The sequence below is a fragment of the Rattus norvegicus genome, chromosome 5, assembly GCF_021556685.1.
Source record: "Rattus norvegicus strain SHRSP/BbbUtx chromosome 5, alternate assembly SHRSP_T2T, whole genome shotgun sequence".
Taxonomy (NCBI): Eukaryota; Metazoa; Chordata; class Mammalia; order Rodentia; family Muridae; genus Rattus; species Rattus norvegicus.
In genome coordinates, this window is record NC_141538.1 from 167,096,768 (window position 1) to 167,124,118 (window position 27,351).

General features: G+C 47.7%; 1 protein-coding gene and 1 long non-coding RNA gene across 26 annotated transcripts in view; one reads left to right on the forward strand and one right to left on the reverse strand.

Moving 5' to 3' along the window:
• Positions 1–27,351, forward strand: part of Rere (arginine-glutamic acid dipeptide repeats) — a 329,621-nt gene that overhangs the window by 253,476 nt on the left and 48,794 nt on the right. For 11 of the 18 annotated variants that reach the window (XM_087660099.1, XM_087660101.1, XM_087660102.1 and 8 more), the window contains 1 exon segment: positions 27,036–27,116. In XM_087660099.1, coding sequence (XP_087516225.1) covers positions 27,036–27,116 — 81 coding nt within the window. 18 annotated transcript variants of the gene reach the window in all.
• Positions 1,046–27,107, reverse strand: LOC148006174 (uncharacterized). Of its 8 annotated transcripts, XR_015621361.1 has the most exons (9): positions 25,421–25,518; positions 20,514–20,591; positions 17,081–17,202; positions 15,536–15,689; positions 4,585–4,814; positions 3,353–3,465; positions 2,941–3,114; positions 2,158–2,330; positions 1,046–1,240 (listed from the first exon to the last, which is right to left on the reverse strand). It is a non-coding gene; the product is annotated as an uncharacterized LOC148006174 (long non-coding RNA). The 8 variants fall into 8 exon arrangements; XR_015621362.1 differs by lacking the exon at positions 17,081–17,202 and having other exon boundaries at positions 2,941–3,139; XR_015621360.1 differs by lacking the exons at positions 15,536–15,689; positions 17,081–17,202; positions 25,421–25,518 and adding an exon at positions 26,480–27,107 and having other exon boundaries at positions 4,585–4,783.

The following is a 27,351-nucleotide window of genomic DNA, read 5'->3' on the forward strand; positions in this document are numbered from 1 at the left end:
GAGAGAGGACAGACTTTATTGTCAGGTTCTCTGGAAATAAGACAGTGAATTAAAAATCAATTATGTGGGGCTGCAGAGATGGCTCAGTGGTTAAGAGCACCGACTGCTCTTCCAGAGGTCCTGAGTTCAAATCCCAGCAACCACATGGTGGCTCACAACCATCTGTAATGAGATCTGATGCCCTCTTCTGGTGTGTCTGAAGACAGCTACAGTGTGCTCATATAAATAAATTAATTTTTAAAAATTTAAAAGTCGGGGTTGGGGATTTGGCTCAGTGGTAGAACGCTTGCCTAGGAAGTGCAAGGTCCTGGGTTCGATCCCCAGCCCCAGAAAAAGAAAAAAGAAAAAAAAAAAAAGAAAAATTTAAAAGTCAATTCTATGTACAGAAAGATGGTGGAAGGCGATCAGTTCTGTCAGTTTTCAAAAAGCTTCTACTGTTTAACAAGCTGTGAGGAAAATAGGTTTTTTTTTAATTATGTATTATATATGAGTACACTGTAGCTATCTTCAGACACACCAGAAGAGGGCATCGGATCCCATTACAGATGGTTGTGAGCCACCGTGTGGTTGCTGGGAATTGAACTCAGGACCTCTGGAAGAGCAGTCAGTGCTCTTAACCACTGAGCCATCTCTCCAGCCCGGAAAATAGTTTTTTAAATCCTTGAATAACATGTACAAGCGTTAGAAGGTTCTGCCTCTTGAAATCTGCTGGTGAGGCTGTGGCCGTCCCGTCACATGCAGGGCTTCATTCCTTGCTGTAGTGTGGCCAAAGGTGTGTTCTGTTTTCCTGTTTTTCCCTCTTCACCTGTAAAGCACTTTTCACTTTCTAAAACTCATCATCTCTTACACATATTTTTACTTGACTTTCTTTTAAAGCCAGCCATACATAGTGTCATCATCCAGGGCTCTTGGTGTGAGAGTGTGTGTGTGCGCTTGTGTTTTGTGTTTGAACCTTGGAGCCAGGTAGAGCAGAGTGGAGGTGAGGGAAGATACAGCCATGGATGCAAACGTGCCCTGGATGCACCTGTAGTTCAGAGTAATCATGTTAGTCAAAGATCACTTTTTATTGAGCATTTTTCATTTTTGCTTGAGAGGGACAATGGAGATGTCTTCGGCTTGAAAGATTCATGAACACTAGGGCAGAAGGCTGTTGAAACCAGGTTTTCCATCTCGGTTTCAAGGACATGTAGAGAAGTGGAGCTGGCACGCACTGCTCAGCGCTCAGTCGTCTTTCTCTGTTCTGTTAAAGGAGAACAGGACACAAGGGGGCTGGAGAAAGTGCATGCCGTTCTCCCAGAGACAAAGCGGATATTTCATAAATGAAGAGGATGGAAACCCTTTTCTTCTTCAGTTTCTTAGCAACGGAACAGAGTTAGTTTTAATGTGTGTGCTTGGAACATTCTGTGTCTACCAACATCAGTGCCTTACTCTTTCGAGGGTGAGACATACTAGACTGCAAACTGGGATTCAGTGTTGGGAGAAAGGAAAGAAAGGAGGTAAAAAACAGGAACTGTGCCCTGAGGATGGAGCTCCTTCAGAGCCTGCTGTCCCCTGTATCCCTCTGTCTGATATCGAAACCCTCTCCTGTAGAGGTAGTCGTCAGGGTAGCCCTATGATTGCCAGGGGTAGAAGGGCTTATCTGGTTTTGATTTGGTTACTGATTGAGATCCAGACAGGCAACCTTGGTTGCTATGCTGAAGCTAGAGCAGAGCAAAATAGACAAATGTGCCTGCCCTCGTGGGGTTGCCATGGCACTGAACAAGAACTGATACCCACTGGCAAGTGATAACTCAGGGGAACGAAAGCATAGGAAAGCAATATGCAGTGCAGGGCAGCATACTGAACTATTAAGGTAGCCCTGAAATTTCACTCTTGAGTGACGGACGACCTGTAAAACATTTGAGAGCCAACTTTGCAAATATATAGGAGAAGAACATTCTGGACCAAAGAGATAGAATGCAGGGATCCTCTCCAATGTGAGAGCTCCTGTCGACTGTAGGGTGCTGTACTGGAGTACAAAGGAGGCTGCTTAGTCTAGGCTTTGCCCGTGCGCTTTAAGCCGCGTTCACTGTGCTGTAATGGTCTAGTCATCTGGGTGTCTGCACACTAGATGAGGAGATCTGAGTGTGGGGCCTTGGCTTAGAAGGGAAAGCTTACCTTACACTGCTCCAGAGCGGAGACTGAAGTAAGGAGGCTGTGGGCTTCTCGAAGCTCATGCCTGCTCCTCTAAACTCCATTCCAGTAACTGAGGTAATGGGCGTGCCTGTGAGCGGTTCTGAGTCCTCCTGCCTCGCCCTCCTGCCTCGCCCTCCCTGCTGTGTCTGTGGATTCTGTAGTGGAGGATTCTGAGTCAGCCTCTTCTCTCTCCTGCGGCAGAGCCTGAAGCATTTTGGTCTTATAACCAGAGTGGACAATGTTTATTGTCTGTGCAAGGAGCTGTTTTCCTGAGTATTCAGGCATAAGAAAATACCTGAAAAGGAAATGGCAGAGCTGCCCCTGCCTCAGAATAGCTACTACTAGGAGGTTAACCAGGGAAGTAAGCTTGAAGCAATTTAGGATTCTCAAACCAATACCCTGAATTTTATCACCTACTGGAGAGAAATCTTTCTCCGTTGGGTCCGATGCTAGCATCTCTGTGATACTGTTATTTGGCTAGTTTCTGTGTCTACTGACTTTTGTTGTAGTTGTTTGTTTTCCATGGTGTTTCACTATGTAGCCATGGCTGGCCTAGAACTCACTATGTGGACCAGGCTAGTCTCAAACTCAAAGATTTCTCCCTGCTTCTGCCTCTGCCTCTAGAGTTCTTTGTAATTTTAATTTTTTCAAACGTCTATTTTACTGATGGTTAATTGATGGTTCTTAAATGCTTTAACCTTTCTTTTATCCTACCACCCACCAGAGGTAGTGGGAAAGGAAGGATGGGGTTGGGGGTTGGTGAACCTGTTTGGAAAGGTTCTTTGGAGCAGCTCCTGTCTGTGTTATCTGGAAATCAGCAGTTCAGTTCACAGGTCAGCAGCGGCTCAATCCACTCGCACACACTTCACAGATAATACACCAGCAGTCCAGTCCAGGAGAGTCGGGATAGCAAACAGGAATCGGCAGCAGGGGCACTACCTAGCAGAGACAGCCAGGCCTCAGCCTTGGCACAAGTCAGCAGGAGGGACCAGGGCCAGCAGGAATGCCAGGAAAAGTTCTCAGCTAAGCCTCTCTCAGCGAAGCAAAAATCTGTGAAGACTCAAGACCCAAGAGCATTGCACAGCCAGCTGTGTCCGCAAGCCAAGCTCCGCATCCAACCCCGTCCCTGAGTCCTATGTATACCCTCCAGACATAATGTATCTTCCACACGCCTTACCTCAGCACATGCATCCAGTCAGCCTAAGTCTGCAGAAGCAGCAAGAAACTGCAGCTCACCACCAGAAGGTTTTTGGTGTTTCCCTCTACGGAGTCCCAACAAATGCAGCTCAACTAAGGAATGTAAGCAGGACCAATACATGTATGTCATTAGCAAAGAATTCTTCATCACATGTCCTTTCATGTGTTTGCTTTAGCGAAACATCCTTTCACCTGTGTCTGCTTCATCAACATGTTCCTTCACTTGTTTGTGCCAGCAAAACACTATCTAACCAACTTTCCAAAGAACTCTCTAAGTTTTCACGTCAGTTCTGGAACTAAAAGTTTGCACTACATCTGCCATGTCCGCCGACCCAGAATCTAGTGCTATATGTGGTAGTTGAGTACTGGCCAAGTTTAACTCCCTAGCAGTTCTTTTCTCCCAACACTTCAGTCCTAGGCACTGATGGTGTGTCAAGTCTGCCCAGTGGGCCATAGTCGCATGTCCCCTCAGGTGTCGCCATGCTCAACCATGGGGTCTAGGTACTGTAGTTTAATGCTCCGTGTCCCCAGAACCTAGCCCATCACATGGAGCAGGGTTAGTAGATAGTCAGGGTCAGATAGACGAGAGGCTCCTGTAGAGCTTAGGTCACCTCCATTGCGTGACCTATCAGGCACGTCTCCTCTGCTGCTGTCATCTACTGAGTTCACAGAATCTACCACATAATTGCCGGTCCTTTTCCCTTCGTATCTTTGTTTGAAAAACCACCTCCCCACCTCAGTTGTCTGATTTTACTTACTAGATCACAGTTCCTAAGCGGGGGGCAAGGGTGAGGGAGAGAGGTCTTACCCTTTGCCAGTGTCATGCAGACTTAGTAAGGGATCAGCGATGAGTAGGAAGGAGTTGGCAGCAGTGGCCAACCGCCTCTCTGACTGACAAGCTGTGCTGTACAACCCAGCACTCTTTCCACAGCAGAGCGACTCCAGAAGCTGCCTACTGTGACACACTCCAACCTCCTGTGCCTCCCTTCTTCTACCACTGTCAGTGATGGCTTACCTTGCCGTGGATGCTCTGTGTGGTTATTCTTGACAGTGAGAACTAGACAAGTGTCTAGTAAACCCACAAAAAGGTGGATGGAGAGAACCTACTCCACAATGTGCTGCAGCCTGAATTCCCCACCCCATTAATAATTTTAAAAAGAATTATTGTTTTTAATAACAAGTAGACTGAGCCAGGTGTAGTGTGGGGCATACCTTTAATCCCAGCGTTTGGGGAGCAGGCTGATCTGTGAGTTTGAGGAACCCAAGGAGATAAGATTCCTTTTCCTGTGGGGTTGGTTTTTCTTTTACTCTAAGAAATGATAGAAAAGAGAGGCGGGAGCTTTGCACTCGCGGGCAGATGTGATTGACAGGAGGAGATCTGGATGTGATGTCATTCCATCCTTTTCCTCCCCTAGTAAGGAAAATGGACCAGAGGTTGTCTCCTAAATTAATAAAGATATTCTATTAAACTTGAGGCTAGAGAGATGGCTCAGTAGTTGAGAACACTTACTGGGCTTACAGAAGGTTCAATTCCCAGCATCCATATCGGGCAGCTCACACCTGCCTATAACTCCAGTTCTAAAGGACCTAACCCCCTCGGCCCTCCACGGGCACCTATACACATGGTACACAAAAAACTCACGCAAACAAAACATAGAAAGGGAAATACATTTAAAAATGAAACTAACGTGCATATTCACAGTGCTGTAGTTTTTCTAATCTTCCCCATCTGCAGGGATAGGCTTCAGAGATGTGTTAGGCATCTGTCTTTGAGCTGTGTGGAATGGGAAGGAATGGTGCAGCACGGTGGAGCCTGAGAAGCAGACTTTAACATTAAAATCTGTGCTCGTGTCAGGCATTGCTAGTCTTCTCTATCCAAACAGTCAGCCTACATATACCATCCAGGGCCTCAACTTTTAAGCAGGCCTCGTTATCTAGTCTCCTTCCTTCCCTGGTTGTGTTTTGTTTGTTTCTTTGTTTTTTTAATAAGAAGCTCTTCTGCATCCCCCTCCCCCCCCCCAAGGCTGGGGACTTGCTAGGCAAGTGCTCTACCACTGAGCTAAGTCCCCAACCCCCTCATCTGCATTCTTGCAACTGCTATTTCTTTTAATTTAATTTATTTACTTATTATGTATACAGCAGGCCAAAAGAGGGCACTAGATCTCATTACAGATGGTTGTGAGCCACCATGTGGTTGCTGGGAATTGAACTCAGGACCTCTGGAAGAGCAGCCAGTGTTCTTAACTGCCAAGCCATCTCTCCAGCCTTCCTTCCTTTCTTTTAATACATTTAAAAAAAAATGTTGTGTGGATTGGTGTTTTGTTTGCATGTATATCTGTGTGAGGGTGTCAGATCCTGAAGTTACAGAGAGATGTGAGCTGCCATGCAGATGCTGGGAATTGAATTCGCATCCTCTGAATGAGCAGCCAGCGCTCTTAACCACTGAGACAGAAAATGAGTTTAGCAAGGTCATCATAAGCATAGGCGTGGGGGGCCGGATGACCTAGACCTGTAGCTCATCTGTAGTCCAAAAGGAATGGACTTCATATAGAGAAGGCACCAGTGGCCGTGCTCACTGTCCCCTGCTGCAGGAGATGACCTGGACTCTAGGTATCAGGCAAAGCTGCTCATGTGTCCCCAAAAGACTGGGGTGGACTTGAACTTTTAGAATCCTCCTCCTCAATCCCCAGTCCTTCAGCAGCACAGATCTTAAGGTTGTTTTTAGATCACCCTGTGAGATGGCCTAACTTCTTTTCAGTTTTGAGGTGACTTCATTTTCTGACCCTGGAGTAGCCTCCTTGGTAAGTGTCAGCCTCGTAGGACTGTGATTTCAGCAGCATAACCTTCTCCCCACTTCAAACCCCTGTCAAGCAGGCTGCACCCCACCCCCACTATGAGGTAGTAATCCGCTTGCTCCCACAACTCAAGAAGGCCTCTCTGTGCCTCCTGCACACGCAGAGTGCTTGGGGCTGGTTAGCTAACGTCAGGATTTGCTGTTCGTCACCTTACACCAAGCTGTGTGCCGCCTGCCATGTCTTCACCGGCACTGCTCTCAACCTTGCCAGGCTCTCGAGGCGTCCTCACCACGCTCACCATCACTGTCACTGGATAGCAGCTTCTGTTCCCAGCACTGCTGTTTCTGCTCTTGATTTTTTTTTTTTTTTAATTAACTCACTTAAGTTTTTAAAAAAGGATACTTGGGAGGCAGAGGCAGGCAGATCTGAGTTTGAGGCCAGCCTGATCTATATAGTGAGTTCCAGACCAGAGTTCCAGATCAGCCAGGGCTGTATAATAGAGAGACCCCGTCCTTTTTTTCAGGTTTTAGGTTTTAAAAAACATTGGAACAAACTGAGAATGGTGGTACATGTCTATAATCCTAGCACTCTCTGAGTTTGAGGGCAGCCTGGTCCACAGTAACTTCTAAGACAGCCAAGGCTCCACAGAGAAACCCTGTTTCAAAAAAGCACGCCGGGGGGTGGGGGAGTCACAGCACCACTTTGAACAAATACTCTGTGTAAGGCTTCGGCCAGCGCCACTACTAACCTCGCAGTTGCTTAGCCGTGTGGCGGGGAACTCTGTCCTCCTATGGTGTCTTTGACAAACTTAGCTATGAATGTAAATGAATGACAGCAACATAGTCTAAACTTTTCTGTGCCCTGCTGTTCCTGACACTGTCCTGTGTCCCAAGGGATGAGAAGCTGGATAGCCAGCAGGTGTGGGGAGAGCTGTAGAGGAGGTGAAGTTGGAGGGGAGCTTTGTAGAACAGATGGGATGTCACCGAGCAGCATGGACACCCAGCTGAGGAGTGGGCCAGGTTGGTAGAAGGCTGCCCAGGTTGAGCGCAGCTTATGAGTGCAGTTCTGCCTCTCCGTCTTGAGCTCTGTGTCGCTGGCAGAGTTGAGTCTGCTCTGAGGATCAGCCTGGTTAGCAACAGGGGGAGTCGGAGAGGGTTCTGAGTCCACACAGTATGCTCACTGCTGGAAATGCAAGTTTGCATTCAGTGTGGACCTGACTAATGCTGGGATCCTGGCTACCTCTCGACTGGGTAAGAACCACGGTGATTGGGAAAGGTATGGAAAAAGTCAGTTCACACCTTTGGTTCTTTTTTTTTTTTTTTTTTTTCCCTCTGGAGCTGGGGACTGAACCCAGGGCCTTGCGCTTCCTAGGCAAGCGCTCTACCACTGAGCTAAATCCCCAACCCCCAGTTCACACCTTTGGCTCAACATGGTTTGCAATCCAGAATTACCAAATGACCTCTTTACTTGGTCCTTTCTCTGGTGATTCTAAGGACAGATTTAGTACAGCTCCAGCAGAGAGGAACTGAGGTGGAGGAAGCAAAAGGAAATACAGAAGAAGCTTCATGGAATAATCATGAGACCATTAGTCCCACGTGGTGTTCTGAACACTTGCATGGCACTTACAGACAGAGGTAGTCACAGTCTGCACGTCCTTCCCAGGCCACAGAGCACATGACTAGGAGCATTTGTTTTCCCCTGTGTTCCAGAGCACCATAAGGCCACAGACAGTGTGTGTGGAGGAGGTTAGTGCTGACCTGTGGTGCATTTGAAGGAACTGTGAAAGATGTAAATTGATGTAGCAATTAGGAATGAATGACACTTGTTGAACAAAAGAGCGCTTGTTGGCTGCAGGGGCGGGGAGGGGAGGCGCTCAGTTGGAGAAGCTGGGCTTGAGGTGATTAAACTCCAGAAGAGGGATGTGAGGAAGCCGTCAGAATAGCGGTACAGTTTAAGAAGAGATGGCTCAAGAGAGACAGAAAGTGGCCGTTGTAGTAGACACAGATATCAGGAGGTAGGGGATCAGCTTGTTAAATATTATGTGTTAGAGAGTATGTTAGGAAATGACTAATGGCTTCTGTAAGCAAGCATGATGTTGAGCTTCTCATCTCCACCTCCCGGTGCTGGGTTACAGGCATGAATCCACCCTGCCTTACTCGTGATGGCGCTGATGCTTTTTTAATGCAGGAGTGCTCCGTCTGCTTGTATTCCTGTATGCCAGAAGATCCCTTCCTAGATGGTCACGAGCTATCATGTGGCTGCTGGGAATTGAACCCAGCACCTCTAGAAGGGCGGGCAGTGTTGTTTTTTTTTTTTTTTAAGATTTATTCATTTATTACATATAAGTACACTGTAGCTGTCTTCAGATACACCAGAAGAGGGCATCGGATCTCTTTACAGATGGTTGTGAGCCACCATGTGGTTGCTGGGAATTGAACTCATGACCTCTGGAAGAGCAGTCAGTGCTCTTAACCGCTGAGCCATCTCTCCAGCCCACGGGCAGTGTTCTTAACTGCTGCACCATCATCTCTCCAGCACCCCCTCCTCCCCATTCCCCAGTGCTTCTTTTTAAGGTGGGGAATGCTAGGACTGGCGCTGTCCTTGGCTTGAACTCGGTAGGAAGATCAGGGAAAGAATCCGCATGGATGTTCCTGAGCTTGGACCTCCTCCTTTCTGCAGCTTCTATGGCAGACTAAGACATGGAAAGTCGTGAAAGGCTGAGTGTGGGTTTATTTACAGTTTTGACCAAGACTAAGAAGAGAAAAATTCTTGCTTTTCTTGCCTTTTCTGTGTTAGCATTAATAGAAAAGATGAAGCAAATACCAGGAGATGTGCACGTGTAGATTGAGCTGGACACTAAATCATCACAACTCCTGAGTGCAGTTGTCTCCCTCCCACTTTCAGACTGATCTCACCTGCAGCGTGAGATTACCTGGAAAAGTCTGGCTGGCGGTTAGGCACTGCATGTCATTCTCATGTTGTGCTGTTCCCCTCCTGCAGTGGTCCCTGTTACACTGTCACAAGATTCTAGCTATCCAGAATTCCACACGAGGAAACTTGGAAATCAGGACAGAGGTGCTAGATGGGTAGGGATTTTGTGAGATTAACATTAGGCTGTGCAAGGGTAAACAGAAAAGACCTTAGTTTTTGTGTTTGGTGTAGTTCCCATAGGCTGCTTTGGTTAGAAATAAAGAACACCAGAAATAGCACACAGACAGAGCCTTAGAAGGTCAGTGGGTAAGGTGTTCAGAATGTCCCTAACTGTGATGCTGGCAGACACGGGTGAGAACCACTACTAAAGGTGCCTGAGCAGGGCCAGTGGATGGGCCACCTAGATGGCAAAGTGGAATTGCTACCCTAGGACTGGAGGCACCAGGGGATGCTGTGTGGATTTAACGTGAGGAAGAGGAGGTCAGGGAACAGGGACACTGGGACATTTGTAGAAGACAGTACTGGCCAAAGTTGTGGTGGTACAAGTAGCCATTTAGAGTTGTTACAGTGGTGCCTGTGGCTGGGAGTAAGAGTGGTCTGAGCTACGCTGGAAAAGCAAAGGTAGGAGGGGAATGTGTGCAGTTGCTCACCACCTTGGTCCTTGACAGGGACATAGCAGTGCTGCTGTTTATGAGAGCGCACAGCTGACAAGGTAACCGGACTCCTCGGGCCCTCCTGAGCTGGGCAGACACTGAACAGTGGGTTGCAGGCGTACAGAAGCTGTGGGGAGGGAGGCATGACTGGGGAGAAGTGGGTGCGCAGCTGACACCTACACTCTGGGCAGTCCTGTTGTCTGCTTACTCACCTAGCAAAGGTTAGGTCTCTGCCCCGTGTGAGGGCTTTGTCTTAACAGTGACGATAGAGGTGACTGGTCAGGCTTTCCCTATGACTTCTAGATTGGGAAAGACCCTTGCTGGTAAGCTTAGAAGCTGGTTTCCCATCGACCACAGAGAGGACTGAGCAAAGTGGATGAACTTAAAATGGGATTCTAGTTGGTAGGATTCCCTTGTCACCATAGTTTCGTTTTCTTGAAGCTTCCTCAGTATAGTATGTTTTATCAAAAAGTCTGAAAGGCCTAAGACAGACAGACAGAGATGCAGAGGAGCTTAATGTGTGGATGATTAATTTCCTTTTTGAAAGGAGCATTTCTTTCATCCTTTCTTAAGCCTGGAAAGGGAAATTTTTTTTTCTGCTCCTAGCAGATTAAATCTTATTGCATAGGCCACCGTGTCCACCTGCCTGCCCTCTGAGTGCCTTGGGAGAAGACTAGTGTTCTGTTCTTCTGTGCTCTGTGATTCCTTCAGAATAAGAAACTCATCTCCTCACTCGGTTGTCTCCTTTTCACCCATCCTTTCTCCACCCTCCTGTTGTATCCTACAGTCCTCTGTCTCGTGGAAACAGCCTCTGTAGGTGTGCGATTGCCTACAGTATTTTTACCACAAGAACAAAAAGCAAAAGTGAAATAGCCCTGATGTCTGGTGGACTTAATGCCTTAGACTGCTTTAGGTGAGCGTCGGCCCTCTTTCCAAGGAAGGGTACTACTGATCCAACAGGTAGGCCCCTTCCAGGCATCTAGGAAGGAAATGCCAGTGGAGAGACAGTAGTTAAATGACTGTCAGGACAAGGTTTCTGGCAGACACAACAACCTTAACAGAAGGGGTGATACGGTAAGGGCAGAGTCAGAATGCGGGAAGCTCCCCGAGGCCAGCACAGAGGAAGATGGAATGCTGGGGCAGCCTCACTGTTCTGTAAAGTTGATCCAGCGTCTGAGGAGTCTGGTTGATACGGGTAGTGCTTGCTTGGTACTCCAGAGAATGTCTATGTCTCCCTTCAATTGGTACAAAGGAAAACAAAACTTAAAAAGAAATTTCCCCTCTGGCCCTGGGCTCCAGGCATAGTAGCACTCACTACTGTGATCTCAGCATTTAGACTCTGAGACTTAGGCCAGCCTGGGCTACATAGTGAGAGATTATCTCAAAAGAAAACAGCACAAAAGCTGCAAAAGAATAACGCCTGCAACTGTTCAAACTGACATGCCAGGTTAGCCTCTCATGCAGCCCAGGAGGGAGCATTGAACCTCTCTTCCTTCTGTTTCACCCTCCAGTGTACTCAGTACTTCCTGTGTGCCTGACAGCACTCCATGCTCTGAGCCGTATCACTAGCTGTCTTGGCATAGCTTGTGTTGGTGTTTAGATCTCGGCCCGAGCCTGGTCAAAGCACACTGAGCTAACATGGCTCCATTACCATGTTGAACACCAAGTTCCACGTGGTATTGAGAGAAGAGGTGGAGAGCAGAGGAAAGGCCAGCCATGAGCAGGTGAAGGGAAGTGGGGGATGTAAGAGAAGGAACAGGGAAGGGGGAAGAGCAGGGAAGAACAACAAGCAAGAGAGGGAGAGGAGGGGCAAGCAGCCCCCTTTATAGTCAGGCACAGCTGGCTGTTGCTAGGCAACTGGGGCGGAGCATACCTGGCTGGTGCCAGGTAGCTGTGGGGGTGGAGCTTAGACAGAATACCAACAGTTTGTCATTGTGGTTTGTTTGCTTTGTGTTTATTTTTCATCATGAGGATGTAATTTCTAATATACAGATGTTGACATTTAAAATAAAATGGGGGTCTGAAGAAATCCTCAGTGGTTAAGAGCACTTAACGTCTTGCAGAGGACCCAGGTTTGGTTCCCAGCACCCACGTGTTGGCTCACAGCACCTGTAACTCCAGGCCTAGGAGTTCCCATGCTGTCTTCTGGCCTCCAGAGGTACCAGGCACGTGGTGCACAGACATGCATGCGAACTAAAACTCATGCAGCCTACATGTACACAGTGTGTGCCATCACTGCCTGGCTAATACGATGGGACTTTTAAATTAGTTCTTAGAATGAGATCATGTTCTGCTTATTCCTGTTGTCAGTTATTTGTAGGTGTCAGTGCCTGGAAGCCATGCTTATGTGAACAAGCAGATGGCATTAGGGTCTGCTAGCGTCACTCACTCACTTGAGTTCCTCCATAATAATGCCCAAGTGTAGTCTGTGCTTGGGTTCTGTTTTCAGTTGCCTAACGGATGGTATTTCACCAAGACTTCTAATTTGGGTGAAAACAAAGAAATAGAATGTATCTGACTTAAGCCCTGGGCCCTTGAGTTGTGCTCCATGCAGTACCCTGAGAACTCTAGGGCTTTCTCCTAGGAGAGGGGCTGCCTCTGCCTCACCAGTGAAGAGGGGAGGAAAGAAAAGAAAGCCAGCAGTGGTGAGGCACACCTTTAATCCTAGCTCTCGGGAGCAGAGGCAAGCCAAACTGAGTTCCAGAAAAGCCAAGGCTACACAGAGAAACCCTGTCTCATCAATAAGGACAGACAGACAGATGGGGTTAGGGGGAGAAACTGGCCCTCTCTGACAGATGAATCCTAGGAAAGTTGAGGGTTTGGGAATAGATTCCCTTAGAACTATTTGAATGGTCAATTTTGTCACCAGAAGAGTCCTGGAGACCTGGTAGGATGTGGGTTTGTAGTTTAGAGAGAGGGTCATTCTGGGTGTCCCAAGCATGAACTGGCTGACATTGCTTTGGTCATCAGATAATGAAATATTTCCTGCCCTTGTGCTCTGAGCTCACATTGTGGGAAAAGTGCACAACACCTCCTCCCTATAGCAGACCCTCTGGTAGGTCTGCTCTTCACTGTTCATGTAGCACACACACCACTCCAGCACACCTTTTAAAATGTTAGGAGAGATGGCTTGCTGGTAAGAATTGGCTGCTCTCAAGAGAACCTGACTTCGGTTCCCAGTACCCACATTGCTGCTGACAGTAACCTTTAAGTCAAGTTCTGGGGTGTATAACACCGTCTTCTGGCCTTCTAAGGAACTAATGCAGTACACATACATACATGCAGGCAAGACTTATATACGTAAAAATAAACCTTAGCAATGTTTTAGTGGTGGAATTGCATTAGCTCTGGCTCCCTTTGAAGCTCCGTGTGTTTAGGCAACCACAAACTGTGTTTAGGAGACTTCGGTTGGCCGGAATGTCAAAGGGTCTGTGCCATAAAACACACTAAGAATTGCCTCTCTTCCAGATACCACAGATAGCTTCTAGAACATTCAAAATGTCAGGTTCAGTACCACGGTTTCATGGCAGAACACCGCCCAGAGTTGATGCTGGTTATACCTTTGGCACAGGGTCCTGGCTGGGTGCTTCACACGTTTCCAGAAACTCTTAAATCTCAGACTGGTCATATCAACGTTATCCTAAGAATACTAAGATCTCGGGTAGTTCAGTTCACAGTAAAGCATTTGGGAATCCACTTGGAATCACCAGTATGTGTGGCTTCTTGATCTACCCTGGAGAAGTCCACTAGAGGGAAGACACTGTCCTTGTCTCCAGGCCACAGTCAACAGCTGAAGAGTTTCTTGTTTTTTATGAAGTAACTGTGACCCTCACCTGCAACTTAGTTGTTTGGTTTGTTTCTTTAACATACTCTGTCACTATTTTCTTTCTGGTGCTTTTTTCCGTTGCTGATTTCCTTTCCGCACCAGGTCCCTGACTTGAAATGACAGGGCTGCATTTAGATCAGATTTCTCAAATGCTGCCGACTTCGTCTCGTTACAGTGTCACGTTTCTGTTGCAGTACACTGTGTGATCTGGGCCTCCCCACAGCATTTTAACAATTGGTAATTGGGCAGGAAGTGTGTTTTTATTACAGTGGCCTTTTGATTTTGATTTTACAGTCATGTCGTGTTTAGCAGAGAGCAGAGGTGGGCATGCGGTGCTCTGAAACACATTTCTGACAGAGAGAAGTCTGTTGTTTCAGCCACTTGGCTATCTGTCAGCTCTTCTCAGACTTCCCCCTTGTGCTGGTTGCCTGGCAACCTGGGGCTGGAGCAATCAAACCGTGGCCAGTGCTTTTCCAAGCCCAGATTGGGAGATGATTTATTGGTGGACCTGTAAGCATCGTAAACCAAGCCTTAGAAATGGATCTCCTCTTTCTCCCCCTCCCCCTCTCTTGGTTTATAGGAATTACATTGAAAAAAGATAAAAGAAAGAAGTTAATTGGAGGATTTTTATCACACACACATAAGAATAAAATTAGGTTTTGTTGTGTCTGTATATTGTTATTGGATCTAGCTGTTTGTTCATTTTAATACAGTCTCACCATGTAGCTCATGTAGATCAGGCTAGTCTAGAACTCACAGAGATCTACATGATCCTGCCTCCTGAGAGCTGGGATTAATGGCTGTGCCACCATGCCTGGCCAGAAATGCTCAAAAAATTTTAAGCTAATACTTTCTAGCTTTCCGTGCTAAATGAGACACTCATGACACCACACTTGATGAGAAGTTCGGGGCAATGTCAATGACTCGATGGAGGGCAGCTGTGGGGCCTTATTAGGCTCAAGCCTGGACTAGAGCCCAGCCTTTATTTAAACAACAACCACCTGTGCATTCGTGATTTAATCACAAGCATAAAATTATGGATTTTTTCTTATCTTTCAAAACAAACTTTTTTAAAGTCTTTTTTTTTTTTTTTTTTTTGGTTCTTTTTTTCGGAGCTGGGGACCGAACCCAGGGCCTTGCGCTTCCTAGGTAAGCGCTCTACCACTGAGCTAAATCCCCAGCCCCTTTTAAAAGTCTTAATGTGGAAGATGTTTGTATCTCTACTTGATTTTTGCTGTGAAGCTAAAATTGCTTCCCATAATATACTCTCTTAAAACATGTTTCAGGAGACAAAGCTTTCCGGTTTTGTTAGCAGGTGTCTTGGTGGGTCTCTTTCGAGTGTGTGCCTATTATAGAAGACAGAGCCTCTGCTTGTCTGAACACTCCCGGCTCCCACTTTTTGCTTCTGCTGCCTTTTCTGCCATCCCCCACATAACTTCCACTTTTCTGTTTTGAGTTGATCTTTCACAGCGTAGCCCAGCCCAGCCTTGAACTCACTATTATTGTCTTGCCTTCACTTCCAAGATTCCAGGAGTAATGGGTCCCCATCCCCACCCCTGCTCCTGACTCCCTCACAGCCTTCTAACTAATGTAACTCTAACCCTAACCCTAACCCCACAGCTCTTGTGGCAGTTTCCCTTCATAGCCTCGGAGGCCTTCTCCAGCAGACAAGTACTGGGAAACCACATTCCGCATCCGGATGGGAGGCGGGGGCAGAAGACTCCGACTGTGAATGCAGATGCATTATTAGTGTGTTTGTATTCCTTATAAGCAGATAGAGCTAATCTGTTTGTGTGTGTAATTTACACACAGCTGTGTTCATGCTCCCTCAGTATCAATATTTTCAGCAAAAGTGAGGTGTCCTGGGAGCACTATTGTTCTAAACAGAAGCCAGCAGGGCAGCCTTGTGATTGGCTCATACCAGATTCCTATCTAGGAGCCTCCCTTTAGGGACTTGCCTGAGTGTGACTGCCATCATTCCTGGGGACAGAACGAGCAAACAGGGTGCCTGTGATGGGTGAGAGACGGTGACCACTGGTTGGCAGGAATCTCACTGATGACCGAGGTCTGGCTTTGAGGGAAGTGCTTCTTAGCTCCACTGGGCTGCATTTCCTAAAAAGACATTGATTTTTTTTCCTTCCCTTTGGGCTCTTAATCTTTTTTGTTTTGTCTTGTGTGTTCTTTTTCTTCTCTTTTTCTTTTTCTTTTTTCAGTCAGGTCTCCCTATGTATCCCTGGATGGCCTGGAATGTCCCGTGTACACCACACAGACTGGCTTTGAACTTAAAGAGATCGGTGTGCCTCTGCCTCTCAAGGTCTGGGGCTAACGGTGTGAACCACCATGCCCAGCTGGTTTTCTTTGCTTTGGGAGGTGATAATCTTAGCTGAACTAAGTTCAGTGGGGAACTCGGCCTAATATCAAATGAAGAGAAAATAAAGTTCCTTATCAGGAACTATAATAAGCCTGTGGCGCTTCTTCCTGATTCAGGAAGTCGAGTAGTCATAATGGCTTACAGATGTAGTCTATTTGATTTAAAATCACATGTCTGTATGAATATGGGTTATTGTTGCCCAGAGTGGAGCAACCCAGTGCAGTTATGTACCTCCATAAAGGGAGCATTCGATGCTCTGGGCATCTCGTTATTTGTCAGTCACTGGTACACACTCACACACATGCACACACATATAAAAAATAAACAGTATATATTTATATGCAATGTAAATACATTTATACTTACATAAATATAATTTCATAATGTAAATACTTATAAAGACATATTTTTGAGGCATAGCCTCTTGTGGTTCAGGCTGTTCTTGAATTTGCTATGTAGCTAAGGATACCCCTCAACCTGGGATCCTTTAGCCTTTACTCTTCTGGCACTGGCCTGTGCTGCTGCCCCTGGGGAATGGACCCAGGGCTTCTTACACATCCCTACCCCTGCTTAACAAGTTTTATCAAGGCCTTCCTCACCGAAGTGACCTTTCCCTTTGCTTTTTAACAGCCAAGCTACTGTTCTTTTTACTTTATCCACCTTTGCTCTGGGCCGAGATCAACTTTGTTAATGAAAGCTGAACATTTAACTGCATGTTTCTGAACCACTTTCTGGAGCATTTATATGGAGAGGCTTGAATGATATCACAGGGAGATATCATGTTTGGGCTCTGTTATTAGAGCCAGGTTATTTTTAATCTGAATGTAGCTGTGTAGCCAATAATTGGCAGGTGTGTGTAGCTGAATCTCCACGCCTGTCGGCCTGCTGTTCCCTGCCCCCCACTTGACTGGGCCAGCACACTGAAGTAAAGGACTTTGGTGTGCCCAACACAGTTGCTGTAACTTGGAGAGTCATAGGTAAGGGAAGCCATCTGACATGTGGTCATTTCCCCTGGGTCTGTGGTCCTTGAATGGAAAAAAAAAAAAAGCAATTTTCATTTGCTAGCAGACAGCCTGGGAAGGAGTAGATCAATACACAAAGATCTTGAAATAGAAAATTGTTTATTCTTTACCTTGAGCAGGGATCTGGTAGGGAGAGTGTAGCTTAAATCCTCTAGTAATCATGTAGGTTTGCTGGAGAAGATAAGGCATCCTTTGGTTGTGTTAGTTTATTTAGACACTCAACAGTGGAAGCCTATGGGCAGACGGAATGAAGCCAGGCAATCTGGAAGGACTACAGTCAACTCCGGATTATTCATGTAATCAATAAACCAGTGATTGAGGCCCACTTGCTCCATGTCATCAGATGTGGGGGCTGTAACACCTGAAGCAGCCCCTTCCCTCTACAGTTTGGCAGTATCTCATATGTCAAGTTTCCTACCATATGTGATGCTCAGAACTAGGTGGTGTTAGAGCAGATCTTGCTTATTGTCCAAGGAGTAGCAGTTTGCTTCTTTATTGACATTAGTATTGGCTGACGTTGAGATTGAAGGGTTTTAGTTAGCTTTCTCTGTTTGTCTTGATAGGGTCTTCTGTATGTACCACCAGCTGCTTTCAAACTCACCTATAGCTAAAGCTGGCTTTGAACTCTGCCTCCCAAGTGCTGGGACTACATGTGTGTAGTGCCAGATCTGTCAAGGTTAAGGTTTTTTTTTTTTTTTTTTGGTTCTTTTTTTTCGGAGCTGGGGACCGAACCCAGGGCCTTGCGCTTCCTAGGTAAGTGCTCTACCACTGAGCTAAATCCCCAGCCCCAAGGTTAAGGTTTTAGTGATCTACGTAAGTCAAATCACTCCTAACAATCACAGACAAACAAAGCCACCCTGAAAACCACATTAAAAATATGTCCTCCCTCAGTTTCTATGGAGGGAAAATTCAGGAGCAGCTTTGAGCCCTGTTTGTTTGTTTGGATTGGGTTTTTGGTTTTTGTTTTGTTTTAAAGACAGGGTTTCTCTGTGTAGCCCTGGTTGTCCTGGAGCTCCCTCTGTAGACCAGGCTGGCCTGGGTAACCAGTGCTGGGATTAAAGGCATGTGCCAGCACCACTTGGCTCAGGGTGGCTGAACTTCTGTTACTGTTGCTGGCATTAGTTACTTTCCTGTTGCTGTGATAAAATACCATGACCAAAAGCAGCTTAGGGAAGAGAAAGATCACAACGTCAGAGGAAGCATGGCAGCAGGTAGCGAGAGCAAGGGTCCAAGAACTCACATCTGTCTTTAGCTGCACCAGGCGTGGCTTCTATAACCCACCTGCAGCTGGCAGCAGGAGGACTAAGGGGGCTAAGGACCCCACTAGCTTGTAAGAGGAAAAGTAGCTGGGAAGGCGCGGGGGCGGGGCTCAGATAAGCTGCGGAGGGTCTCCAGGCAGCTAGAATTAATCTTGTGCCAGGTTCTGCCTGGTGAGTAGTGAGGGCAGGATCAGTGGGCACAACAGGGTAGCCTGGAGTCCTCAGAGTAGCCATGGGCCTGTATGGCTGTGTGTTGCATTGTATGCTTATGAAATGTTTTAGTCTCTACCTAATTCAGTCCCAAGAGAGTGTCCTCCATAAGAAGTCAACAGCTGAGGGGCAGCTGTTGGAATAAAAGGGTGTGAGGGGGAGAATCTTAAGATCCACATAGGAACTAAGCACAAAAAACCTTGGCTAAGCCTGTGATAACTGCTGCTGCCCAGGAAGCATGTTGATCACCAAAAGGAACCCTGCCGGGAGGGCCCCTGCCTTAGCAGGAGCGCAGCAGAGGACGTCTAGGATGAAGGAGGACATGAAGCACTTAGCGCCCACACGCCATGTCTGATTCTTTAGCTATCCAGTGGCTCAGGGACTCCTGTCTGGGCAAGTGTATCATGGCTATTCGTGTTGCTACCTCTGCTATTCCTGTTTACAGCAACACCTGAAGGGACTCAGGGAACTTGAGAGACACTGAGAAACTCTAGATAGTTCTTTAGGCTCAGGGTACGCGGTCCAGCACTCCTCAGTCATGTGCTTAGCCCATAGCCCAAGGTTGTCATATCTTTAGCCCATGTAGCCTCATATCAGGACACGAAACTGGACAGTATCTCTCTGAATAAAGTGTGTGTTCATATTTGGCTCAGGGAACATGTGGAGAGAGGGGTCTTGGAAAATGGCTCTTGCAGAGGACTGGGTTCTGTTTGGAGCACCCATATACATGGTGGTCCATAACCATCTGTCCATGTCCGTCCTACACCACACCATCCCCATTTCAGGGGCTCTGACACCCTCTTCTGAGCTCTTCTGGCGCATGCAGGCAAAACACAGTAAAGTAACCCACAAAACCCAAAATGTGTTATTAGACAGCTAGCCACCTGGAACTCGTTATGGAGACCAGGTTGGCCTCAGACTTGGAAATCTCTCTGCCTCTGCCTCTGCCTCTGCCTCTGCCTCTGCCTCTGCCTCTGCCTCTGCCTCTGCCTCTGCCTCTGCCTCTGCCTCTGCCTCTGCCTCTGCCTCTGCCTCTGCCTCTGCCTCTGCCTCTGCCTCTGCCTCTGCCTCTGCCTCTGCCTCTGCCTCTGCCTCCTGAGGAATTAAAATTGTGCTCCATTATAGCTGGCCCAAAAGAACAGTAGTTTACATAGTTTGCTATACTGAACTTCTAAAGTTAATTAAACTTTCAACTGCATTGGAATAACACTAACCATTGAGGAATGTATTTAAACTGCAGACAGAAGCCAGGAGCCGTGGTCTCCTCCTAGGCACACTGTGGTGCTATGTTTTGTCCAAAATGGAATGTCACCAGGACACTTTTCATTCATTCATTAGTGTATACATGCTTACATCTAAAGCAAATGATGCATCTTGGAGCAGTATAGCAGAGACTCTCAGAGGGCAATGGAGTGATGCTGACTGACAACCAGAGGGGCTGTTTGCTAACCTGGAGTAGACTCTCACCCAGTGGGCTCTCAGTCAGGGTAGCCACAGAATGGGAACCAGGCATGCAGTGCACGCTTTGGAAAGGGGCCAGTACTTTTCCCTAACTGCAATACTCCTCATTAGCCGAATGAAGACACCTTTCCTCCTGCCTTTCTGCCTTTCAGGAAACAGTGGATAGTTTTTCCACTGCCTGGCTGAAGGACTCACACCTTTGTGTCTGTCTCTGGGGTGGGCGGGGGGATGGCTGTAGGTTGCTTACTTGCAGACCTGCTTGCTCCTCAGTCCCCTGAGAACCAGTGAAGAGAACATGAAGTCTGTGCAGCAAACAGGATAGAGCAGAAGGCCATTTCACAGTGGGACTCATTCTAATACCCACGGTGTTTCTAAACTGTTATGTAAGAGGCCCAAGGAGAGAAGTCGTGTGGAGTTTCTGACTGTGATGCACTACTTAAAATTCACCAGAGGGAGTTAATTTTGAAAGCTCTTAGCCAGTGTCTAATGCAGAGGTCCAACCTAGCCCCCTCTTTTCTGCTCTCTTCCCTGCTGCATACCTGGGTCAGATGACTTCTGAGGGAGCCTTATGTGCATATGATTTAGGGGTACACGGATGATCCACGGGACTCACCTTTCTCTATGACTCTCACAACTGTCCAGTTTGGTGTTCAGAGTCTTTTGTTGATGTCGTCGTTCCAGGGGGCAGGGACTTTATATAAAAGACAAAAGGTTGTAAGTGGCTGAGACAGGCCTTTATTTGCCCATATGTAGATTTTTTTTAAGATTTATTTATTTATTATATATAAGTACATTGTAGTTGTCTTCAGATGCACCAGAAGAGGGCATCAGATCCCATTACAGATGGTTGTGAGCCACCATGTGGTTGCTGGGAATTGAACTCAGGACCTCTGGAAGAGCAGTCAGTGCTCTCAACCTCTGAGCCATCTCTCCAGCCCCCTAGATATTTTTTGATACTTTGTTTTAAAACAGAAACCTTTATCTCTGACCTATACATTGCTTTTAATGTCTGCACCCTATCCCAGTCTCTAGGCTCCCCCTGTTTATATATGTCACCTTCGACCCTCCCACCCTGAGTCAAGGATTTGGTACCATGGATACCATATAATTTCCTTGTCTCTGAAGTGGAGCTGGTAGAAGCTTTGCCTCCTTAGGTGGCTGTAGGGACCAAGAAGGTCCTGGCAGTAGAGCCTAGGGCGATGGCTGTGAAGGTAGCGACATTAGGCACACCTCACCACCCTCTCCGTGCCAAGTCACACGTAAAACTGCTGCTCTGCTGATCAGTAGGAGTGACGGTGAAGCTTCCTATCCAGGCCCAGCTAGCTGTCTCGGGGTAGACAGACAGGAGAGCACAGCAATGGGCATGGAGGCCCGTGTGCACTGAGAGCGAGCGAGCGAGTGAGTGAGCGCATGTAGGCAGGTGTCCCAAGCAGCAGCACAGGAGCCTCAGAACACATTAGCCTGGCAGCAAGATTAATGTTTATCCTGCATCTATTCCTGTGAGCATCATCCTGTTTCGGAAATGGCTGTGACTAAACAGCCATGTTGGAATTCTCTGTGAGGAAACAGAAGAGTAGGCTGCACACGGACCTCTCAAATGCCCTCCTTTCAGCCCCTGCTACCTGGATGGTAGGTAGCCCTGGGTAGACGGATATGTACAGTACATGTGCAAATCAAACATGTACAGAAATTTATAGACTTTACTATTTATTAGCAACAAAAGCATATGCACATAGTAATGTGGGTATGCATGCTGACATAAAAGGAACCTTGGTTGAATATTTAATAATGCTGGATGTTAAGCATTTTGGGGTTTTTCAGAGCTATTCAATATTTAGATTTTATAATATCAAGGTTGAGAGCACAGCTCCACATAAATAACATAGCACAGAATGGCAGAAGTATGTTTAGGATCTTTTCAAAAATGTCTGGGGATTCTATTCTAATCCGAAGCCAGAGTTTGACATGTGTCTTTATTAGAAATATTCTCCTTAAATACTGTTTGTGTGTGTGTCAGACTTTTGTATGCCAGAAGACTCATTTAGAGGTCAGAGGACATCTTGCCGGTCCTAGGTTTGGAAGTCAGGTTGTCAGAATTAGATGCAAGCCTCTTTCCATGCTAAGCCACATTGCCAGCCCTAAAAATGTTCTTTTGTGTTGTTGGGTTTTTGTTTGTTTGTTTAGTTTTTCAAGACAGGGTTTCTCTGTGTAACCATGGCTGTCCTGGCAAAATGTCAGTTTTAGGAAGTTTTACATTAAGTCCTGGCTGTAGGACACTCAGAAGCATTTTACTGATTGCCAGAGTTTTCACATTCAGTAAGTTTTTAATTTCATGACTTCATATATTCTCTGGGTGAGGGAAGCAAGGGAAGGGTGAGTTTGGGGAGGGGAAGGAGACTGGCTGACCCACAACTTTAATGGTATTGGATGTTGGCACTCATGCTTAAATTTTTTTTTGTAGTAATTCATTTATTTTATATGAATGAGTTTTTTTGCCTGTATGTGTGTAAGTCCACCATGTGATGTCTGGTGCTGATGCCGGGTGCCCTTGGAGGTCAGAAGAGGGTGTCAGTTCCCCTGGACCTGCAGTTAGACCTCGCTGTGAGCCACCATGTGAGTGCTGGAAATCAAACTCAGATTCCCATAAGAGCAACAAGTGTTCTGAACTGCTGAGTCACCTCTCCAGCCCCAGTCATATTCTCTAAAGCCAGAAGTTAAGTTTTTCCTACTAGGAACTCAAGTGACAAGCCTGTATCGCATTCATAAACTGAGTAGGAAGATAAAGAGTGATCTCTGCCATGGGTAAGGATAGGTGTATTTGGGTTTCAATTGGCTGTGAGGATGCATAAATAGAAAGCAATGAGGCTTTGCTCCCTTTGTGAGTGCAAAGTACCAAAGAAACAAGTGTCAGCCTCCCAAGAGCTTCAGCAGCCACATGCAGGTGCAGGTGGTGGAGCATGACCCAGCCAGTCACCACAGTTTAAACACACGCAGGTTCTTTCTCTGTCACCCTTGGCAGCCTGGCATTGGGAATCATAACATCAGGATAAGAGAAGTAATAGACAAGGCCTTAGGAGTGTGGGGTCCATGTTCAGTTGCTGGAAGACTTAAGAAACAGACCTGACCATGAACTTAGTGGTTAGCATTCCTCTCCTGTAAACAGGTCAGTATGGTAACTATTAAATTACTATTGAAAACATCAATGTCTTCGTGTGGAGACGGGTGCACAGAGGGATGGAGTTGCCTGCCTCAGAAGCTAGTCCTTACATAGTCACCATGTGCTCTGAGGGGTTGGCTTTGTTTCGATTTTAGAGGCCACTCTGCATTTCTGGTAAACCACAAGGTGAAGCTACCCTGAGAAGCAGATGTCTGGTTGGTTTGAGGCCTGTGGCTTTCCGTAGAGAAGTAACAGCATAGGCCACATGAAGCTTTGACTTCCTCTTTTTCTTAGAGTAAGGCCAAGAGTACTTTGCACTTGTTTGTCATGCATGGGCATCAGTCATAGATCTGCACTCACCATCTGATGTCAGATTCGTGTTTCTGGAAGTTTCTGTAGTTAGTTTGAGATGCCTGTGAGACAGCCGAGTGAGTGTCCTCAGTGGGACTGCTTCGTGGACGCAGCCTTCATAGATGCACACTAGTAAGTACCGTTCAAGAAACTTAGAGCCTGAGTCCTACACAGGAGGTGGTGCTTGTCTTGGGAATTTTGAAGAGCAGAAAGACCAAAGCAAACCCAGGAAACATATTTAGAGGATAAGAAAATAATTGGACTGGGTGGCACGAACAGAGGTCAGCTCTGCTTCCAGAGTCCAGAGTGGACATTTTCTGTGGTGGGCCTTGTCTGCTTGGTGTGGCTTTGTTTGCTTTGGTTTCTTCGCTCTGTTTCTTTAATGCAGGGTCTGATGGAGCCAGGGCAGCCTCAGACTCACGGTGTACAGAAGAATGACCTTGAATTCCTTATTCTCCTGTCTCCATCTCGCAAGTGCTGGAATTTTAGGCAAGCGCCATGTTGTTTGACTGTGGCTTCTTCTCCATTTCTTAGTCTATTTCCATGATGAGCCAACTCTAGCATAGCTGACTTCACTTGTTTCAAAAGCCTGAGAACACCCAACTGCCCAGTGCCAGGAAGGAATGTAGCATGTGACAAGATTCCTGCCTTTGCAGCTTTAGACACTGAGTACATGACATCTCCTATAAGTCAGTGAGTGAGCTGGTCACAGCACTTTAATTTTGGAGCAAAAGGGATTCAAGTCTGTCTTTTAAATGAACCCTGGAAGCAGACTGACATCATCAGGCATCTGAATGGAAAGGTAGGACAGGCCTCAAGATCAGGGCTCAGAACATGAGCACAGAGTTAAGCGTTATTCTTGAAAGGGCTAGGAAGGATAATGGGGGCTGATGGGAAAGCCCATGGATTGTTGTTTTGGTTTTTAAGGCAGGGTCTCATGGAGCCTGTGCTGTTCTGAAATCTGCTATGCAGCTGAGGAGAGATAACTTGAGCTTCAGATCCTACTGTTTCCTCCTTCCTGGTGCTAGGGTTCAATGTGCTTAAAAGCTGTAGGTTTGAAATTTTTCCTTGGCAAAGAAAGACTTGTCACAGGCTGTATGAGTGAGCTGAGTTCTGGGAGGAAGGGCCAGGGCTGGGGCCTGGGCCTGCACTCAGTGGGCTGGAAGGAGGGGTCAAGCCGCTGATCTCAGAACTGGTGTTAAATGAACTGGAAAGTGTACATACAGTCTCAGGACAGCTACCTACAGACTGGACTCCATAATCAAGACACAAGGATGTGTGAGGCTGGGTGACTCAGGTGGCTTTGATCTATTTCATGATGGACCTTCAATAGGTTGGGGATGATATAGCACATATGTAATAGTTACTATTGGTTCGAATGATGTTTCTCATAATCTGTGAGAGCGCAGACTCTGAACTCATTGACCTGCTCTATCACATCCAGAAGTTTGGAATAACCAGCCTTCATTTTTCTCTTCTGGTGAGCGTGCTGTATGTTGCTAGGCCACAGTCTGGCATTCCACCCTCCAAACCATCTCCTACCAACCATCTCCCCTTTCCAAAGCTCCCTCCAACCTACAAACACTGCCCCCTCCCATTGGTAGCCTGCTCCTTGCCATCCTGCCTTGGTGTGAAGATGTTTTGGATGGCCAAAGGCCACAACAGTCCACTGTCTTCGGACTCCCTTGGTGCACAGATGGGATGGCCCTTGCTGCTTTCAGGAAGTTGGAGCTCTATGCGACGACATGCACTCATCTTACCTGCTAAAAGCCAGTCACAGTTTAATACACATCCCTCCCAGTGCTACGCGTATAGTAAATCATTAAAATGAACCCAGGGCCTCGCCTCCTACAGTGCTGTGCCACTAGCCTCTGCTACTCTGTTCCTACTGTACAACTTGGGCCTCCCCAGGGAAAGTTCACCTTCAACCTCTGGTCTGCCATTGGCTCTGTGGAGCCTGCTCCTCACTCACCTCTAAGTCTCATTTGCAAACAGTCAGTTTTTCTGCATACCTTGTCCTCCTTGGGGCTTCCAGAATGTTCCTAAGTCCTTCCTGGTCAACTCAGAGCCCAGCTGGTGCCCACCTGGCAGGCTTATACCCTTCCTTGTCATATCCCCTTAAGTCAAGCAGAGCTAGCTTCCTCTTCCTAGCTCCACCCACCACCCTTTGTTCCTCTGATGCTTTCTTTACAGGCCCAAGATCCATCTGTACCTATTTGCTTCTCTGGGCTGATTGGAACTCCTTGAGGACTGAGCTCTTTCTTGCACTAGTTTCGGTAGAGATGCTGTGTGCAGCTCAGGCTGCCTGTTGATCGCATGGCTGATGCAGAAGTCAAGTGTACCAAAAGTCTGCTCTTCATACCAAGGACTGTGTGCTGTTTTCTTGTACCTCACAGATTTTTCCCACTGAACTATATCAATTATATTGAAAATTGACAGTGATGAGTCATATCCAGCACTGGGAGAACTCGGAACTCGCAGAGACTGCAGGACTAGAGTAGGAGGCTTTAGATGGGTCTTACAGGCCAGGTCTGGCCCTTCTCTGTGTTTGTCCCGCGGTCTCTGACACCCAGAGTGGGAGGCCCCTCTTCCCAGTGGGCAGCTGATTTATTGGCTGGGGCGCTTCCGTGGTGATCACTTGCGAAGTGCAGGCTGACACCCGGGCCTGGCGGGAGCAAACGCCTCAGCCGCGGGCCGGAGTGGCCACGACGAGAGGGAGAGACCGGCGCGGGTTTCGCTGCCTCACTGTGGGCAGGCGGCCTGGCCCCGGTGGGTAGCAAGTTTGGCCTTGCAGTGACCTGCTCCCAGGGAGGACTCGGAGAAGGCCGTGTGGAGGGCTTGGCCGCCTGCGGGGCCGGGCGGGGCGGAGCCGAGCGGGCCGCGGCGGCGATCCAGGCCGCCTTTTGCAGCCGCCCGCCGCCAGGCTCGCCGCGCTCCAGCCTCCTCCCCCGGCGCCCTCCGCTCCCCGCGCCCCGCGCCCCGCGCGGCCCCGCCGCGGTCACACGCCAAGCAGCCCGCGGCCGCCTGGCCCTGCGCTTTGTGGAGCCCGGGGACGGGCGCGGCCTCCTTACCTGTAGCTGCGAGTCTTCATCGGATCGGAGGTGGGAGCTGTTCGTGGAGCCGGGCAAAGTGAAAGTCTGCTCCGGGTCGGGCAAACCGGGAGGGCCGGGGGCTCGACCCCAGAGGCTCCGGGCTCCGGGCTCTGGGGCTAGAGGCTCCTTGTGGGCTTCCGCCGTCAGGGGATGGGAAGAGGGCCATATCAGCCCGAGACACTTCTGCGAAGGCATCTGCTTCCGCGGGTGAAAAGCTGCTATGTTGGTTTATTGCAACGCGGGCTGTTGGTTGTTTGCACCTTCCTGCAGCTTGTGGTTCCCGGAGGCCGCCTTAGCTCCGATTGCTTTTCCCGAAACGCGCGGCGCTGCTTGTGGTTCCCCGCAGGCCAGGGACTGCCCTGCCCTGCCAGCAGGTCCCAGCTGTGCCGCTGAAAGCCTGCATCCTGGCTAATATTCCCGAGCTCAGACTTTTCTGTGGTTGCTTTTCTGCTGATTGCAGATATCTTTGCTTTGCTGACATCCTGTTTTGGTTTTGGTTTTTACATCTCTCTCACTTGTTTCTTTTTTATCACAGAAACGCTTCGTTAAGGGGCTCCGACAGTACGGCAAGAACTTCTTCAGAATCAGAAAGGAGCTGCTTCCCAATAAGGAAACCGTGAGTACAATCGGACTTTATATAACTTGTTCTCCTCCCCCCCCCCCCCCCCCTTTGCTCAGCTTCTGCTGCTGCTTCGCATCTGGGTTTAGGAAATGGTGCCTTTAACCCCGCACAGTGCCTGACCCAGGCTGGCCTCCGGATTCCTACTTTTCTTCAGCTAATGATTTTAAGATAGCAAAGTGACATATTGTGCTTATCCTTCTGAAGAACGTGTTGTAACGGGAAGAACAGA